Consider the following 17578-nt stretch of genomic DNA (forward strand, 5'->3'; position numbering starts at 1 on the left):
GACATGGAGATGGCGGAAACGCTGAACAAATATTTTGTATCAGTTTTTACAGTCGAGGACACTCAAAATATCCCAACACTGGATAAACAGGGGGCTCTAGGGGGAGAGAAGCTAACTACGATTCAAATCACCAAGGAAATGGTACTTGATAAATTAATGGGACTGAAGGTGGATAAATCCCCTGGACCAGATGGCTTGCATCCTAGGGTCTTAAGGGAAGTGGCGGTCGGGATTGTGGATGCGTTAGTGATAATTTTTCAAAACTCGCTGGACTCGGCAATGGTCCTGGCAGATTGGAAAAATACTAATGTAACTCCTTTATTTAAAAAGGGCAATAGACAGAAGGCTGGGAGTTATGGGCCAGTTAGCCTAACATCTGTGGTTGGCAAAATGTTGGAATCGATAATTAAGGAAACAGTAACAGGGCATTTGGATAAACATAGCTTAATAGGACAAAGTCAGCATGGCTTTACAAAAGGGAAGTCATGTTTGACAAATTTGTTGGAGTTCTTTGAGGACATAACATATAGGGTAGATAAAGGGGAACCAGTGGATGTGGTGTATTTGGACTTCCAAAAGGTATTTGACAAGGTGCCACAACAAAGATTATTACTTAAAGTAAAAAATCATGGGATTGGGGATAATATTCTAGCAAGGGTGGAGGATTGGCTTTCTAACAGAAAACAGAGAGTTGGGATAAATGGTTTATTCTCAGACTGGCAGTTGGTGACTAGTGGTGTTCTGCAGGGGTCGGTGTTGGGACTCCAACTCTTTAAAATCTATATTAATGATTTGGAGAAAGGGACTAAGTGCAACGTATCGAAGTTTGCTGATGACACAAAGATGGGAGGGAATGTAATGAGTACGGAGGACATTGAAACCCTGCAGGGGGACATAGATAGGCTGAGTGATTGGGCAGCCATTTGGCAGATGAAATATAATACTGACAAGTGTGAGGTCTTGCACTTTGGCAGGAAAAATAATAGAGCAAGTTATTATCTAAATGGAGAGAAACTGGAAAGTGCTTCTGTGCAAAGGGATCTGGGGGTCCTGGTGCAGGAAACACAAGAAGTTAGTATGCAAGTGCAGCAGGTGGTCAAGAAGGCCAATGGAATGCTGGCTTTTATTGCTAGGGGGATGAAGTATAAGAACAGGGAGGTCTTACTGCAGTTGTACCGGGTATTGGTGAGACCACGCCTGGAGTACTGCGTGCAGTTCTGGTGTCCATATTTAAGAAAGGACATACTGGCTCTCGAGGCAGTGCAGAGAAGGTTCACTAGGTTAATTCCAGGGATGGGTGGGTTGTTGTATGATGAGAGGTTGAGTAGATTGGGACTCTACTCATTGGAGTTCCGAAGAATGAGAGGTGATCTTATTGAAACATAAGATTGTGAAGGGGCTTGATCATGTGGATGCGGGGAGAATGTTCCCAATGATGGGTGAAACTAGGACTAGGGAGCATAATCTTAAAATAAGGGGATGCTGTTCCAGGACTGAGATGAGGAGAAATTTCTTCACTCAGAGGGTAGTGGGGCTGTGGAATTTGCTGCCCCAGAGAGCTGTGGAAGCTACTACACTCAATAAATTCAAAACGGAGATAGACATTTTCCTGGATAAAAAATGGCATTAGGGGATACGGTGAGCGAGCAGGTAAGTGGACATGAGGCTAGGTTTAGATCAGCCATGTGATCTCCTGGACCAGTTTTTGATAGCCTGGATGGGTTGGAGAGGAATTTTCCAGATTTTTTCTCCTCAATTGGCAAATCGTTTTTTTTTCCCCCGGGTGATCACATGGGTTTGGGTGGGATGAATAATAAAATAAAATGGGCGGCATGGTGCCCTGTTGGTTGGCACTGTTGCCTTGTGGGATTTGGTGAAAACTAGAGTTACGATTGGATCAGCCATGATCTTGTTGAATGGCGGAGCAGGCCTGAGGGGCCGATTGGCCTACGCCTGCTCCTATCTCTTATGTTCTTATGTATTAGGGAGGCTAAGCGCAGGGAAGGCTGCTCAAGTATTTCACAGTTCTTTTCAGCAGAAAACCAAAGTCTGACAGAGAAGGTCTCTAGAGCTGAGGTGTACTTTGCATCTGTCATCGTTGAGCAAAACCTGCCATTCCAGAGATGTAAGCACACAGGCAAGCTATTCAGGAAAAAGTTTCCTGATTCAGAAATAGCAAAAAAACTGTGCACACTCGTCAACCAAGAAGCAGCTATTGTGAACATGGCACTGGAACCTGAATGTTCAGAGGATCTGTACAAGTTCATCTGGACAGAAAAAAGGCCATATACAGTATTTTGGTTGATGAAAGCAATGATATCATGTGTGAGAAGGAATGTGCCATTTTAGCCAGGTACTGTAATGAAACACAGGATAAGGTAACAGTTGGATTTGTAGACATGCCAGTGTGCAATGATGCCAAAGCTGAAAACGTACTCAACTGCATTGCATCCTCCATGTGTGACAAAGGACTTGAATGGTCTAATTGTGTAGGATTTAGTAGTGACAACTGCAATGTGATGATTGGCAAAAACAACTCTGACTTATCAAGAGTGAAAACACAGGCCCCTCATATTTACAGTATTGGTTGTCCCAGTCACCTGGTCAACATTTGTGCCAAAACTGCTGCTAAGGAGCTCTCAACATCACCTGAAGAACTGCTCATTGACATCTACTACTACTTTGAGAAAGGTCCCAAACGAAGAGAAGACCGAAAACCGTTTCAAGAGTTTTGCACTGTTGCTCAGCAGAGAGTACAAAAGTGTTGTCCTACATGCTGGCTTTCTTTAGGAAAAGGTTTGGACCAGGGGGCGGAGGTGGTGGTGCTACCTCCCTGAAATGAGTTTCTGCAGGGTGGGATGCCTGACTATTGTGCCATGCTACTGCTCTCTTTCCTGAAAGCAGACTCACAGCTCAGATCCCCACACGCTAAAGTGACAGAGGGTGACTGCTATAACGAGGACATTTTCTGTCCTCATGGCAATGGAATACATAATACCATTAGTTTCAGATTGACTGCTGGTGTAGTGGCATCTGCACTGGACTTTGAGATGAGTGCTCCCGGGTTCAAATCCTGCTGGCTCCTTGCATGCTGGGTTGGGCATTGAGCTAGCAACTCAGCCTTGTGAAAAATGACAAATGCTAAAGAAATGGCAAGGTTGCTGCCCAATACACCACAAGGCTCAGAGAGGAACAATACATCAGTTTAATAATGACATTAGTTCAAGCCAAGTCAAGTCAAGTGACTTTTATTGTAATTTCGACCATAACTGCTGGTACAGTACATAGTAAAAATGAGAGAACGTTTTTCAGGACCATGGTGTTACATAACACAGTACAAAAACTAGACTGAACTACATTAAAAAAAACAACACAGAGAAAGCTACATTAGACTACAGACCTACACAGGACTGCATACAGTGCACAAAAACAGTGCAAGCATTACAATAAATAATAAACAGGACAATAGGGCAAGGTGTCAGTCCAGGCTTCGGGTATTGAGGAGTCCGATAGCTTGGGGGAAGAAACTGTTACATAGTCTGGTCGTGAGAGCCCGAATGCTTCGGTGCCTTTTCCCAGACGGCAGGAGGGAGAAGTGATTGTATGAGGGATGCAAGGGGTCCTTCATAAGGCTGTTTCCTTTGTGGATGCAGTGTGTAGTGTAAGTGTCTGTGATGGAGGGAAGAGAGACCTTGATGATCTTCTCAGCTGACCTCACTATCTGCTGCAGGGTCTTGCGATCCAAGGTGGTGCAATTTCTGAACCAGGCAGTGATGCAGCTGCTCAGGACGCTCTCAATACAACCCCTGTAGAATGTGATGAGGATGGGGGGTGGGAGATGGACTTTCCTCAGCCTTCGCAGAAAGTAGAGACGCTGCTGGGCTTTCTTTGCTATGGAGCTGGTGTTGAGGGACCAGGTGAGATTCTTCGTCAGGTGAACACCAAGTAATTTGGTGATCTTTACGATCTCTACCAAGGAGCCGTCGATGTTCAGCGGGGAGTGGTCGCTCCGTGCCCTCCTGAAGTCAACAACCATCTCTTTTGTTTTGTTCACATTAAGAGACAGGTTGTTGGCTCTGCACCCGTCCATTAGCTGCTGTACCTCCTCTCTGTATGCTGACTCGCTATTCTTGCTGATGAGACCCACCATGGTCATGTCATCGGCGAACTTGATGATGTGGTTCAAGCTGTGTGTTGCAGCACAGTCATGGGTCAGCAGAGTGAACAGCAGTGGACTGAGCACACAGTCCTGGGGAGCCCCGTGCTCAGTGTGATGGTGTTGGAGATGCTGCCCCTGATCTGGACTGACTGAGGTCTCCCAGTCAGGAAGTCTAGGATCCAGTTGCAGAGGGAGGTGTTCAGGCCCAGTAGGCTCAGCTCAATTACCTGTTCTGAGGTAATTCTGGAAAAGCATAGGTCTGGTCATGGGGTTCAGTTCTGTTTAGAGAAAGGCCAATTTTGATGGTATCAGAAAGGATCTGCAAGTTTGGTTTGAGACAGGTTGTTTTCTGGCAAAGGTGTACTTCATAAGAGGGAGGCCTACAAAAGTGAAATTTTGAGAGTACTAAGATGTTCCTGTCAGAATAAAAGGCAAGGATAACAGGTTTAGGGAATCTTGGCTTTTGAGAAATATTGAGGCCCTGGTTAAGAAAAAGAAGGAGGTATGTAGTAGGTATAGGCAGGCAGGAACAAGTGATGTACTTGAGGTGTACAAGAAATATAAGCAAAAACTTAAGAAGGAAGTCATAGGGCTGAAAGAAGACCTGAGGTTGCTCTAGCAGACAAGGTGACAGAGAATCTTGAGGACTGCTACAGATATATTAAGAGCAAAAGGATAGCAAGGGACAAAATTAGTCATCTAGAAGATCAGAGTGGTAGTTCATGCGTGGAGCCAAAAGAGATATGGGAAGATCTTCAATGGATATTTTACATCTGTATTTACTTGGGAGGCAGACACAGAATCTATAGAGGTGAGGCAAAGCAGCAGTAAGTTCATACACCCTACACAGATTACAGAGAAGCAAGTGTTTGATCCATTGAGGCAAATTACGATGGATAAATCCCCAGATAATGTATTTCCATAGACCCTATGGGAGGGCATTGCAGAAATTGCAGGGGCGCTAGCAGATTATTTAATATATCCTTAGCCACACTCTAAGGTGTGCATGTGTGCGCGTGCACACAAGGCTGTCACCCTCTATCTCATTGGCATGTCATGTATATTTCGTATTCTACACAATCACATTTCCTTTTCTGGTTTCTGGTGTGGACGGTGTTCTGAATGTGGATTTTGTGATGATTTGTGGGCAGATTTTAGAACTGGTTTATATATACTGTTTTTATTGAAGAAATTATTCAGTGCACACATGCTGTCACTGGGCAAAAAATTGCACAGCACGAGAATTTTGCGCAGACTGGCCATTACAAATTAGAGGAAGTATTGGCCATAGGCGAGGTGCCGGAGGATTGGAAGATAGCTCCTATTGAAAAATTGAAAGATAGTTGTTCCGTTGTTTAAAAAAGGCTCTGAGAATAAGCCAGGAAATTATAGGCCAGTGAGCCTGACGTCAGTGGTGGGAAAGTTTTTAGAAGGTATTTTACAGGACTGGATATATAAGTATTTGGATAAACAGACTAATTCTGGAAAATCAACCAAATTTTGTGCATGGTGCATTGTGTCTAAACAATCTTGTAGAGTTTTTTGAGGAAAAGTTGTGAAGGCAAGGCAGTGGATGTTCTCCACATGGACTATTTTAGCAAAGCCATTGACAAGGTCCTGCATGGGAGGTTGATCAAGAAGGTTCAGTCGCTTGGCATTCAAGATGAGGTTGTACATTGGATTAAGCATGGCTTTGTGGAAGAAGCCAGAAAGAAGTTGTAGATGGTTGCTTCTCTGACTGGAGGTGTGCTGCAGCAATCAGTGATGGGTGCATTGTTGTCTGTCATCTATATCAACGAACTGGATAGTAACGTGATAAACATGATCAGCCAATTTGTTTGCAGGGTGGGTGATGGAAATGCTGGTGCTTTATGGTAGAATAATTTGTGAGAGGGTGAGTGGATGCTGCTTGTGTGAGGAGGCCGGCAGGAGGCTTTGGGGTTCTTATGTTTTTCCTGTTATTCATTCTTTGGGGCATTTTCTTCTGTTTCAAGGATGTCTGCTGAGAGTACGAATTTCAGGTTGTATATTGTAAACATTCTCTGATATTAAATGGAACTATTGAACAGTTGAAGATTGAGGGACACAGTGGGAATTTGCAAAGGCTTTCAAAGCTTACAGCTGGATCTGGAACAGCTGGAAAAATAGGCTGAAAAATGGCAGATGAAATTTAACTGTGTGGAGCTGCACTTTGAGAGAACCAAGCAAAGCAGATCTTACATGGTGAGTGGTATAACAGAGTGACCTCGGAACACAGGTCTATAATTCCTAGCAAGTGACATCACAGGTAGATAGGGGCATTAAAAAAAAAGCTTTTGGCACATTGGCCTTCATAACTCAAATGTACTGAGTACAGAAGATGGGACGTTACGTGGAAATTGTATATGATCTTGGTGAGGCCAAATTTGGATTATCATGTCCAGCTTTGGTCACTTATGTACGGGAAAGATGTAAATAATACTGAAAGAGTGCAAAGAAAATTTACAAGGATGTTGACGGGTCTTGAGGACCTGAGGAAAAGTTGAATAGGTTAGGACTTTATTCCCTGGAGTGTAAGAGATTGAGGGGAGATTTGGTAGAGGTATACAAAATTATGAAGAGTATTGATAGGGTAAAAGCAAGCAGGCTTTTTCTACTACATTTGGGTGAAGCTGGTTAAGGGTTAAGGGTGAAAGATGAAATGTTTAAGGGGAACATGAGGGCGGTAAGAGTGCGGAACGAGTTGCCAGCACATGTGGTGGATGCAGGGTCAATTTCAACATTTAAAAGAAATTTTGATAGATACGTGGATGGGAGGGGTATGGAGTGCTGTGGTCCGATTGCAGGTTGATGGGACTAGTGATTAATGGTTTGGCACATAGTAGATGGGCTGAAGGGCCTGTCAGTATGCTGTAGTGTTCTATGATTCTACAGTTAGGAGCAAAAATCTTTGTTAAACACACTACCATGTTATGCAACTTTCAAATAGGCAACAGGTGATATGGCAGGAGCTGAGCAAAATTGGACAGTTAGGGTTTGAATGTACTTATTTACAAAATGGGCTCCAGAATGATAAGTATGTGCATATTAATCATCCATACTAAATATTGATTTCAATTAAGGACATAAGGAACTGCAGATGCTGGAATTTGGAGCAAAAAAACAAAGTGCTGGAAGAAGACAGTGGGCGTGGCGGCACCCATGGGGCAGAGGGAGTAGTTGGCATTAATGTGGATGCAGTGTCTTGACCTGAAGCCTTTCTTATTTGTCTGCCTCCGCAGATACTGCCTGAGCTGCTGAGTTCCTTTCTGCTTCAGTTGAACCATTTCAGATAATGGTTTTTTAATCCTGCTTGGATCCATTTCTAAAGTCATTGAGTTGCACGGAATGGAACCCTAACCCTTCAGCCCATCTGGTCCAAGCTGAACAAGATACCCATCTCAGACAGCACCATTTGGCCCATGTCCCTCTGAATGTTTCCTATCTGTCCAATTGTCTTTAAATGTTGTTAATGTACCCGCCTCAACCACTTCTTCTATAGCTCCTCTACAGTACATAACACCCTCTGGGTGAAAATCCCTCACCTTTCACCTTAACCCCATGAAAAAAGACTGTATTCACCCTATCTGCATCATTACAGATGTTTAAAATACAAGATCTTAAACATTTCTAATATCTCCTCTCATTCTCCAAAGTTTCAATAAATAAAGCACAGCCTGCTCAACCTCCCTCGTAACTCAGACCCTCGAGTCCCGGCAACAGCCTGCATTCATACTCTGAGATCCTTTATTGTTTCCTTATTTATCTCATAACTCTCACCTCTTATTAATGTCTGGAAGAGAAAAAGTCAAATCAAGAAAAAGACGTGGGGAGTTCCTGAGGTAAGAGTGTGAACAAAAATGTGCCAAGCAGTCTTTTAATGGCTGAAATTGTTTGAGAATGAATGCATTGTATCAACCTGCAGGATTAATTTCAGTAGATAATCCAGGCTGACTCAAAGAGTGCTGTTCTGAAGCTTTGGTCACTTGAAAATTTGGTCATTCAGAAGAAATATAAAACTGAGGCCCATTTTCCCTCCTGGTTGACACAGAAGAGTCCATAACACTCTTTCAGAGAGTGCAAGAAGAGTTATCCTAAGTGCCCCAACCATTATTTATTATGTGACTAACATAAAAAATGGATTATCCAATATTTATTTGTAAGTCAGACACCTTGTAGATCATCATTACTTTAAAATTCAATTGACTGACAAATATTTAAACAATCATTGGATACTGACAGATACAAAAGGAATTTTTATTTTTATTTTATAGTGCTATCTAAATGTTTCATTCTCATTAATCTATTCTGTTGACTTCCAAAACAAGAGTAAATAATGAAATAAGGACAAGGGGTTAAGAAGTGATAAGGGTTAAGGTCCTTATGAAGTACAATGACGTGGAGATTTAAGATAATCCATCCAGATCTGCAGTTTTTCAAGTTGTTGTGTGCATAATCGCGGAAAGATGAAGGGAGAAAACATCTTGACTTCTGTCCTGTTCTTGTCGAAAGGTAAGTTGACCACTTTCTGCTCAGATAAAGAGAGTTCATCAAAAGCTATTATTTTCTCCCCTTTAGTATGTTTTTGATACTTAAATGAGAATTTTCATTACATTCTTAAGAGTTCCTTCCAAATCATTTTGGTAATATCTCAGTATTTATATAATACCAGAACTCATTGCTGGAAGTATATGTAAGTTCCCATTAACGAGGAAGAACTTAGTTCAGTTGTACTAATAGACAAGTTAAATTCTTCCCTGATCTGTCATTTTAGAAAAATAATAAATGAAAGTAATTGTATTTGTGTTGTTTGAGGATACAGTATAATACTTGTTTTCTTTTGCTTTATCTTTTCAATTCTTCAATTCTTCCCAAAATTCATCGATAAAGTTTTCTCATCTCTTTCTATTACCAAGGTAGGAACTCAATATGATATTAAAGTATAATAAAATGCTATTTATCCTAGGCAAACATTTTAATGTGAAACTTGTGTAAAATATCTGCCTTTAGAAGAAGAAAAGTACTTAGAAAACATTGTTTAAATACTATTATTTCCGAATAGTAACTAATTAAGTAATAATGAAAATCTTCTAAAGTCTTCTGTAGATTAGTATAAGTTAGAGGGGGATGTTTCAAATACTGAACTAATTGAGAATTAATAACATTAGTAATATAACAAACAAACTGTTATATACTGGTAAGTCTTTGTAGCTAAAACAAAGTATTCATTTACCATGTTGTTCATGTGAGAAAGAAAATAATGCTTTTATAAAGATTTATTGAAACATGATCCTGCTCCTGATAATCTACATATTATCAAATGAGCATGTTGAAATATGACTAAATTAACTTCTAGTTATTCACAGAATACTCCATTTGCGATTATTTTGGATTATTTCATACTATATTGAATCATGCCAGTGTTTATGCTCCACTTGAACATTTTCCCATCGAATCGTATCAACAAAACTCCTTCCCTTCTCCTTACGTGCTTGCCAAGCCTTCCCTTATAAATCTTTATACAATTTGCCAATCACTCAATGTGGGAGTGAGTTTCATATTCTGGCAATTCCTTAGATAATGTTTCTTCCAAGTGTCCTGTTGAATTTCTTGGTGATGTCCTCATTTGATGGCCTCTTGTTTTTCCCACAAGGAGAACATTCCCCCTGTATTCACACTCCATCAAAACCTTTATTTTCAAGATCTCAATTAGCTCATACCTCACTTCCCTGCTCCAGTTGAAAATTACCTCTTTGATTCATGCTCTCCTGAATACATCTTCTCTTGCTTACACCACCTTTGTAAATCTGCTTCCTCTTAAATGCCTCTATGTCCTTATTATGATATAGGGAGCTTAAATGTCAGTAGAATTCTTGATTGTGGTCTAACCATGCTTTAATACACGTTTATTAGAGTTTCCTTATTTTTCAAAACTATCCCTCTGGAAATAAACTCTACTGTTGGCTGTTTCTTTCTGGTCTTGTGAACCAGTGGCACAACCTTTGTGTGTTTGTACTCTGAGATCTCTTTGTCTCTCCTCCTGGAACATCTAAGTAATAAGTGACTTCTCTCTGCCATTATTTTCTTAAATTTATCTATTATTTCCCCCATTCTGTGTGTTTATTTGTGCATTAGAATCAGCTATACATTTCAATTTGTTCGCATCCACAGCTTCAGAAATCGTACTTTTAGTTCCACAGACAGAATTGTTTTGTATCAGTTGTGACCAACTGTGGTCCCAGCATTGACCTTCATGTACACTGCAACCCACCATCATCCACCCTAGCCTTTACTCCAGTCTCAGCTCTTTACATTGAATCCAAAGAGGAGTCATTCTGTTACCTACCACTAATACTCAATTCATTGTTTCTACTTATCAGTCTAATATGCCGTTCTTTATCTAAAGCCTTTTGAAAATCTACTGTGCATGAATTAAATATTTTCATTAGCATTATCTACTCTCTCCTTTAACCCTTCAGAAAGTAATTGAATGACCAGGCAAAATTTTCCCTCATGGTGAATGTTCATTATCATGCTCTTCATTTCTCGACTTTGCTCTGATTGTTGGTAGGGGTGCCATTAATTTTCACATTGCCAATTTTAAGCTATTCATACATAATTTGATGAACATGTTGTGTTCCCCTTCTAAAATGTATATAAGCTATCCAATTGTTGTCTGTCACTGAACCATTTTGCTAACAAATTACTAAATATGTGTTGTAATGACTATTACCTTCCTCCTGGATTATTTTGTAATTTTGTAATTATTTTGTAAAGATTTTATTCTTTATGGATTTCATTAAACTTAATTATTTATTCAATTTGCTCCCATTTTCTATTTTAAAGGCACAATATTTCATTATTCATCTCATTATTTATCGCATCATCCATTACCATGTCCAGTACTCTAGTTGCCCTATTAAATACTGAAGCAAAATAATGACTTAGTACAGCTGCCAACTTCCTATTATATTGTCCTATCCATTTTCAGTCATGACCTTTGTTTTATTGTTGACTTATGTTTTGAATATTTTGTTTGGCATCAAGTTATCAAACTTAACTTCATAGCTCCCTTTTGCCATCCTAATTACTTCTAACTCATTTCTCTTTGATCCTACTGTTTGCTGGCCATGTACGTAATACATGCCTCTTACTTAACTCTCAAATGTTCCCATGTGTCTTTATTCAACCCTGAACTCCCATGCAAGTTTATGTTCTTTCCTATTTTTTCTGGAATCTTGTTCAGCACTATATGTTTCTTCTCCTGCCTTTCTACAACATTGTTTGCCAGTATTGTTCTCAATTACTTTCTGTTCTCAGTGTCTCATAATCAGCTTTCCTCCAATCCATTAATGTATTTTTGTCATACTTATAACTTAATCTGCTGTCATCTTAAAGCATATGTCCAGCTGTTCCCTTGCCTTGCTTCCCTCAGTTGCTCTGGTTTATTCACCAGTACTAAATCCAAAAGCAGATCTTCCTTGTTGGGCTTTTTTTCCCTTTTGGTTTGAAAAGGAGCTGAAATATATTGTACAGCACACTATCTATGCAGACCATCATATCAATCTATACTAGTCTCACTTGCCCACATTAATTCTGTATCTCTCTCTGTCCTGCACATTCAAATATCTGTCCCAATTCCTCTTAAATGTTGTTACTGTTTCTGCCTCTCCCTGCTCCTCTGACTGCTCTGCCAAAGACCAACTACTCATTATGTGAAAAAAATTACCCCTCAATGCCCTTTTAAACATCCTTTCTTTCACTTTAAGCCTATGTCCTCTTGTTTTACATACCCCTAACGAGGAAAACTGGCTATCCACCCTATCTAACCCTCTCATAATTTTATACAACTCTCAGCACCTTTTCTACTGGGAAAACAGGCCGAGTCCAGCCAACTTCTTGATAGCTCAAGCCCCACCCCCCACCCAATTGACGTAATATCCTCATAAATCTTTTCTACACTCTCTGAAGCTTAATCACACACTTCCTACAGTGTGGTTACCAAAACTACGTACAATACTCAAAGTGCAGCTTATCCAACATTTTGTACAACTAAAATAATGATGTCCAAACCTGCTACTCTATGTCTTCACTGATAAAAAACAAAGATGCCATTTGCCTTCCTCCCTACCCTATTTACCCTAATGTGTCCCCATTTTCAGTGAATTATGAGCTGGTACCGTGGGTAACAAATATAAAATAATGGAGGAGCTTGGCAGGTTTGCATTATCTATGGAAAGGAATAAAGAGTTGATGTTTTGGGCCAAGACCCTTCATCGGGACCGTGAGGCCTGTCTACGCACAACACTCCTGTGCCCTGACATTCACTGTGTATGTCCTGCCTTGGTTTAATTTCCTAACACATCTTTTCACACATAGAAACATAGAAAGTCTACAGCACAACACAGGCCCTTCGGCCCACAAAGCTGTGCCATACATGTCCTTACCTTGGAAATTACCCCCTATTTTCCTGAGCTCCATGTACCTATCCAAGAGTCTCTTAAAGGACCCTATCGTATCCGCCTCCACCACCATCACCAGCAGCTCATTCCACGACTCACCACTCTCTGTGTAAAAAACTTACCCTGACATCTCAGCTGTACCTGCTTCCAACACCTTAAAACTGTGCCCTCTTGCGCTAACCATTTCAGCCCTGGGAAAAAGCCACTGACTATCCATACAATCAATGCCTCTCATCATCTTATACACCTCTATCAGGTCACCTCTCATCCTCCATCGCTGCAAGGAGAAAAGCCCAAATTCACTCAACCTATTCTCAACCTATAAGGCATGCTCCCCAATCCAGGCAACATCCTTGTAAATCTCCTCTGCACCCTTTCTATGGTTTCCATGTCCTTCCTATAGTGAGGCGACCAGAAATGAGCACAGTATTCCAAGTTGGGTCTGACCAGGGTCCTATATAGCTGCAACATTAACTCAATGCTCCTAAACTCAATCCCATGATTGATGAAGGCTAATGCACCGTATGCCTTCTTAACCAACCCGCGCAGTAGCTTTGAGTGTCCTATGGACTTGGACCCCAAGATCCTTCTGATACTCCACACGGCCAAGAGTCTTACCATTAATACCATATTCTGCCATCATATTTGACCTACCAAAATTAATCACCTCACACTTATCTGGGTTGAACTCCATTTCCTACTTCTCAGCCCAGTTTTGCATCATATCAATGTCCCGCTGTAACCTCTGACAGCCCTCCACACTATCCACAACATAACATCAGCATAATTACTAACCCAACAATCCACTTCCCCATCCAGGTCATTTATAAAAATCATAAAGAGTAGGGGTCCCAGAACAGGCACACCACTGGTCACCAGCCTCCATGCAGAATATGACCCATCTACAATCACTCTTTGCCTTCCATGGACAAGCCAGTTCTGCATCCACAAAACAATGTCCCCTTGGATCCCATGCCTCCTTACTTTCTCAATAAGCCTTGCATGGGGTACCTTATCAAATGCCTTGCTGAAATCCATATACACCACATCTACTGCTCTACTTTCATCAATGTGTTTAGTCCCATCCTCAAACAATTCAATCAGGCTCGTAAGACACAACCTGCCTTTCACAAAGCCATACCGACTATTCCTAATCATATGATTCATCTCCAAATGTTCATAAATCCTGCCTCTCAGGATCTACTCCATCAACTTACCAGCCACTGAGGTAAGACTCACTGGTCTATCATTTTCTGGGCTATCTCTACTCCCTTTCTTGAATAAGGGAAAAACATCCACAACCCTCCAAACCTCCAGAACCTCTCCTGTCCCCATTGATGATGCAAAGATCATTGCCAGAGGCTCAGCAATCTCTTGCCTCGCCTCCCACAGTAGCCTAGGGTACACCGTGTCCAGTACTGGAGACTTACCCAGCTTGATGCTTTCCAAAAGCTCCAGCACATCCTTTTTCTACACATCTACATGTTCAAGCTTTTCAGTCCACTCTAAGTCATCCCTACAATCACCAAGATCCTTTTCCATAGTGAATACTGAAGCAAAGTATTCATTAAGTACCTCTGCTATCCCCTCCTGTTCCATACACACTTTCCCACTGTCACACTTGATTGTTCCTATTCTCTCACGTCTTATCCTCTTGCTGTTCACATACTTGTAGAATGCCTTGGGGTTTTCCTTAATCCTGTCCACCAAGGCCTTCTCATGGCCCCTTCTGGGTCTCCTAATTTCATCCTTAACCTCCTTCCTGCTGGTTCTTCCCTCCTCCTCAACCCAAAACGCATCATTTTTCTTACATCTGTGTGCCTATCTAAGAGTCTCTTAAATATCCCAATTGTATCAGCCCCATCACCACCCCGGCAATGTGTTCCAAGCACCTCCCACTCTTCATATAGAAAAGCTACCTCTGCTATCTCCCTAAACTTTCCTCTACTCATCTTGATTAGATGTCCTCTGGAATTGCCCATTGCCATCCTGGAGAAAGGGTGCTGGATGTTCCCTCCTTCTATGCCTCTCATACAACTCTGCCAATTGGTTTTTCATCTTCCTTTGCTCCAACAAGAAAAGCCCTAACTTGCTCAGCCATTCCTCATGTTCTCTAAACCTTGGTAAATCTCCTCTGCCAGTTCTCTAAATCTTCCACATATTCCCTATAATGAGGTTTCCAGAACCAAACACAATATTCCAAGTGTAGTCTGAACTGAGTTTTATAAAGCTGCAACATTATCTTGCAGGTCTTGAACTCAATCCCCTGACTAATGAAGGTGAGCACACTGTACACTTTCTTAACCAACCAATCAACTTGCACTGCAACTTTGAGGGACCTGTAGACTTGGACTCCTGTTGTTCCACTCCTGAGAATCCTGCCATTAAGCCTGAACTCTACCTTCAAGTTTGATTTTCCAAAGTGTCTCACATCACACTTCTGGATTGAACATCTTCTGCCACTTTTCTGCCCAGCTCTACATCCTGTCTGTATCTCATTGTAACCTATAATAACCCTTTACAATATCCACAGAATCATCAACCTTCATGTCATCTGCAAACTTACCAACCCACACTTCCACTTCCTTATCCAAGTCATGTATTTAAAAATATTGAAGAACAGGGCTCCCAGAACAGATCCCCATGGAATACCACTAGTCACTGACCACCAGACAGAATATGCTCCATCTACTATCACCCTCTGCCTTCTGTGGGCAAGCTAATTCCAAATACATTCAGCCAAGTTTCCACAGATCTCATACCTCATAACTTTCTGGATAACTACCATGGGGAACCTCAGCAAACGCCTTCCTATAAACCACATGCACCACGTCCACTGCTCTACATTCACTAGTTTGTTTGTCACCTCCTTAAAAAACACAATCAGGTTAATGAGGCACAATCTGCCCCTCATAAAGAATTGCAGAATATCCCTAATAAGACTATCTTGTCCAAATGCTTGTAATTCCTAACCTTCAGAATCCTCTCCATTAGTTCTCCACCACTGTTGTAAAACTCACTGGTCTATAATTCCCAGGATTATCCTAATTAACTTTCTTGAACAATGGAACAACATTTTTCATCCTTCAATTCTCTGGTACCATACTTGTGGTCAGAGAGGACACAAAGATCATTGTCAACACAACTGTAATCTCCCCGCTTCCCAGAGTAACAGGGGCTGTTTCCCATCCAGCCCTGGTCGCATATCTATTCCAACGTTTTTCAGAATTTCCAATCTTAAACTTTGGCTGAACATGCTCCAGCACATTAGTCTGTTTTACGTTGACCTCACATTCATTAAGTTCCCTCTCCCTGGTGAACACTGAAGCAAAGTATTCTTTGAGGACCTCTCCTACCTCCAGGCATATTTCACTGTTTAACCTTGAGCAGTCCTACCCTCACTCTTGCTATCTTTTTGTTCTTCATGTACTCGTAGAACGCATTGGTGTTTTCTTCAGTTCTTCTCTCCAGGGCCTTCTCATGTCCCCTTCTAGCTCTCCTCTCCCTTTATATTGTTGCTATGCTTCAGTATATCATTGTTCCCTCCCCTAATTCAATAGATTCCTTTTTCTTCTCCATGGTAAATATAGACAATGTATTCCTCTTAGATCTTGTCCATTTCCTGTGGCTTCACACATAGATCACTTAATGATCCTTAATGGGACCTGATCTCCCTACCAACCATTCTTCTCTTAATGTACCTACAGAGTCTTTCAGAATTCACCTTAATTAAGTCTACTAGTGATGTTTCATGGCCCCTTTCCCTCTTCTAACTTCCTTCTTAAGTGTATTCCTATATTCCTTATACTCTTCAAGGGACTCACTTGATCACAGACGCCTATGCCTGACTTGTGCCTCCTTCATTTTCCTAAACAGATCATTAATATCCCCCATCAACCAAGGCTCCCTAATCTTGCTGACCTTCCCCATTAATCTAACAGGAACTATTCCTATCACATTTTTGAAAGCCTGCAACTTGCCAGATATCCCCTTACATGCAAGCAGCTTCTCCCAATTAACTTCTGCAAATTCTTGCTTGATGCCATTGAAATTCACCTTCCCCCAGTTTAGGAATTTGTCCTACCCTATTCCATAATCATCTTATGGTCATTCATCCCTAAGTGTCCCCTCACTAACATATAAAGCACTTGCGCAGCCTCATTTCCAAAGAGAATGTGATCCCTTCTCTAGTCGGATCATCAGATGTACTTTAGAAGACTTCCTTATAAAGGCAACTTGGAATTTGCATGATTCCCCCAATGTTCTATGTTCTGCTGCTGTTGCCTCCTCTCAGTCTCCTGTTCTTTCTACTTGTCCTTTTATTTTCACTTTCCACCTTTATTCTTGACCTCACAGTTACATCCTTATAACCATATAACCATATAACAACTACAGCATGGAAACAGGCCATCTTGGCCTTTCTAGTCTGTGCCAAATGTTTACTCTCGCCTAATCCCACCTACCTGCACTCAGCCCATAACCCTCCATTCCTTTCCTGTCCATATACCTATCCAATTTTGTTTTATATGACAAAATCGAACCTGCCTCTACCACTTCTACTGGAAGCTCGTTCCACACAGCTACCACTCTCTGAGTAAAGAAGTTCCCCCTCATGTTACTCCTAAACTTTTGCCCCTTAACTCTGAACTCATGTTCTCTTGTTTGAATCTCCCCTACTCTCAATGGAAAAAGCCTATCCATGTCAACTCTATCTATCCTCCTCATAATTTTAAATACCTCTATCAAGTCCCCCCTCATCCTTCTACGCTCCAAAGAATAAAGACCTAACTTGTTCAACATTTCTCTGTAACTTAAGTGCTGAAATCCAGGTAACATTCTAGTAAATCTCCTCTGTACTCCCTCTATTTTGTTGACACCTTTCCTATAATTCAGTGACCAGAACTGTACACAATACTCTTGTGGTGAACTATGTGCCTGT

At 41.2% G+C, this 17578-nt stretch overlaps 1 protein-coding gene across 1 annotated transcript in view; it reads left to right on the forward strand.

Annotated features, from left to right (window-relative positions):
• The first annotated feature begins 2321 nt into the window (after window positions 1-2321).
• LOC132392160 (retinoschisin-like) overlaps window positions 2322-17578 on the forward strand; it is a 37532-nt gene continuing 22275 nt past the window's right edge. The window contains exon 1 of the mRNA XM_059966010.1: window positions 2322-2796. Coding sequence (XP_059821993.1) covers window positions 2322-2796 — 475 coding nt within the window. The remainder of the gene's footprint in view (window positions 2797-17578) is intronic.

Source organism: Hypanus sabinus, chromosome 4, assembly GCF_030144855.1.
Source record: "Hypanus sabinus isolate sHypSab1 chromosome 4, sHypSab1.hap1, whole genome shotgun sequence".
NCBI classification, from domain to species: Eukaryota; Metazoa; Chordata; class Chondrichthyes; order Myliobatiformes; family Dasyatidae; genus Hypanus; species Hypanus sabinus.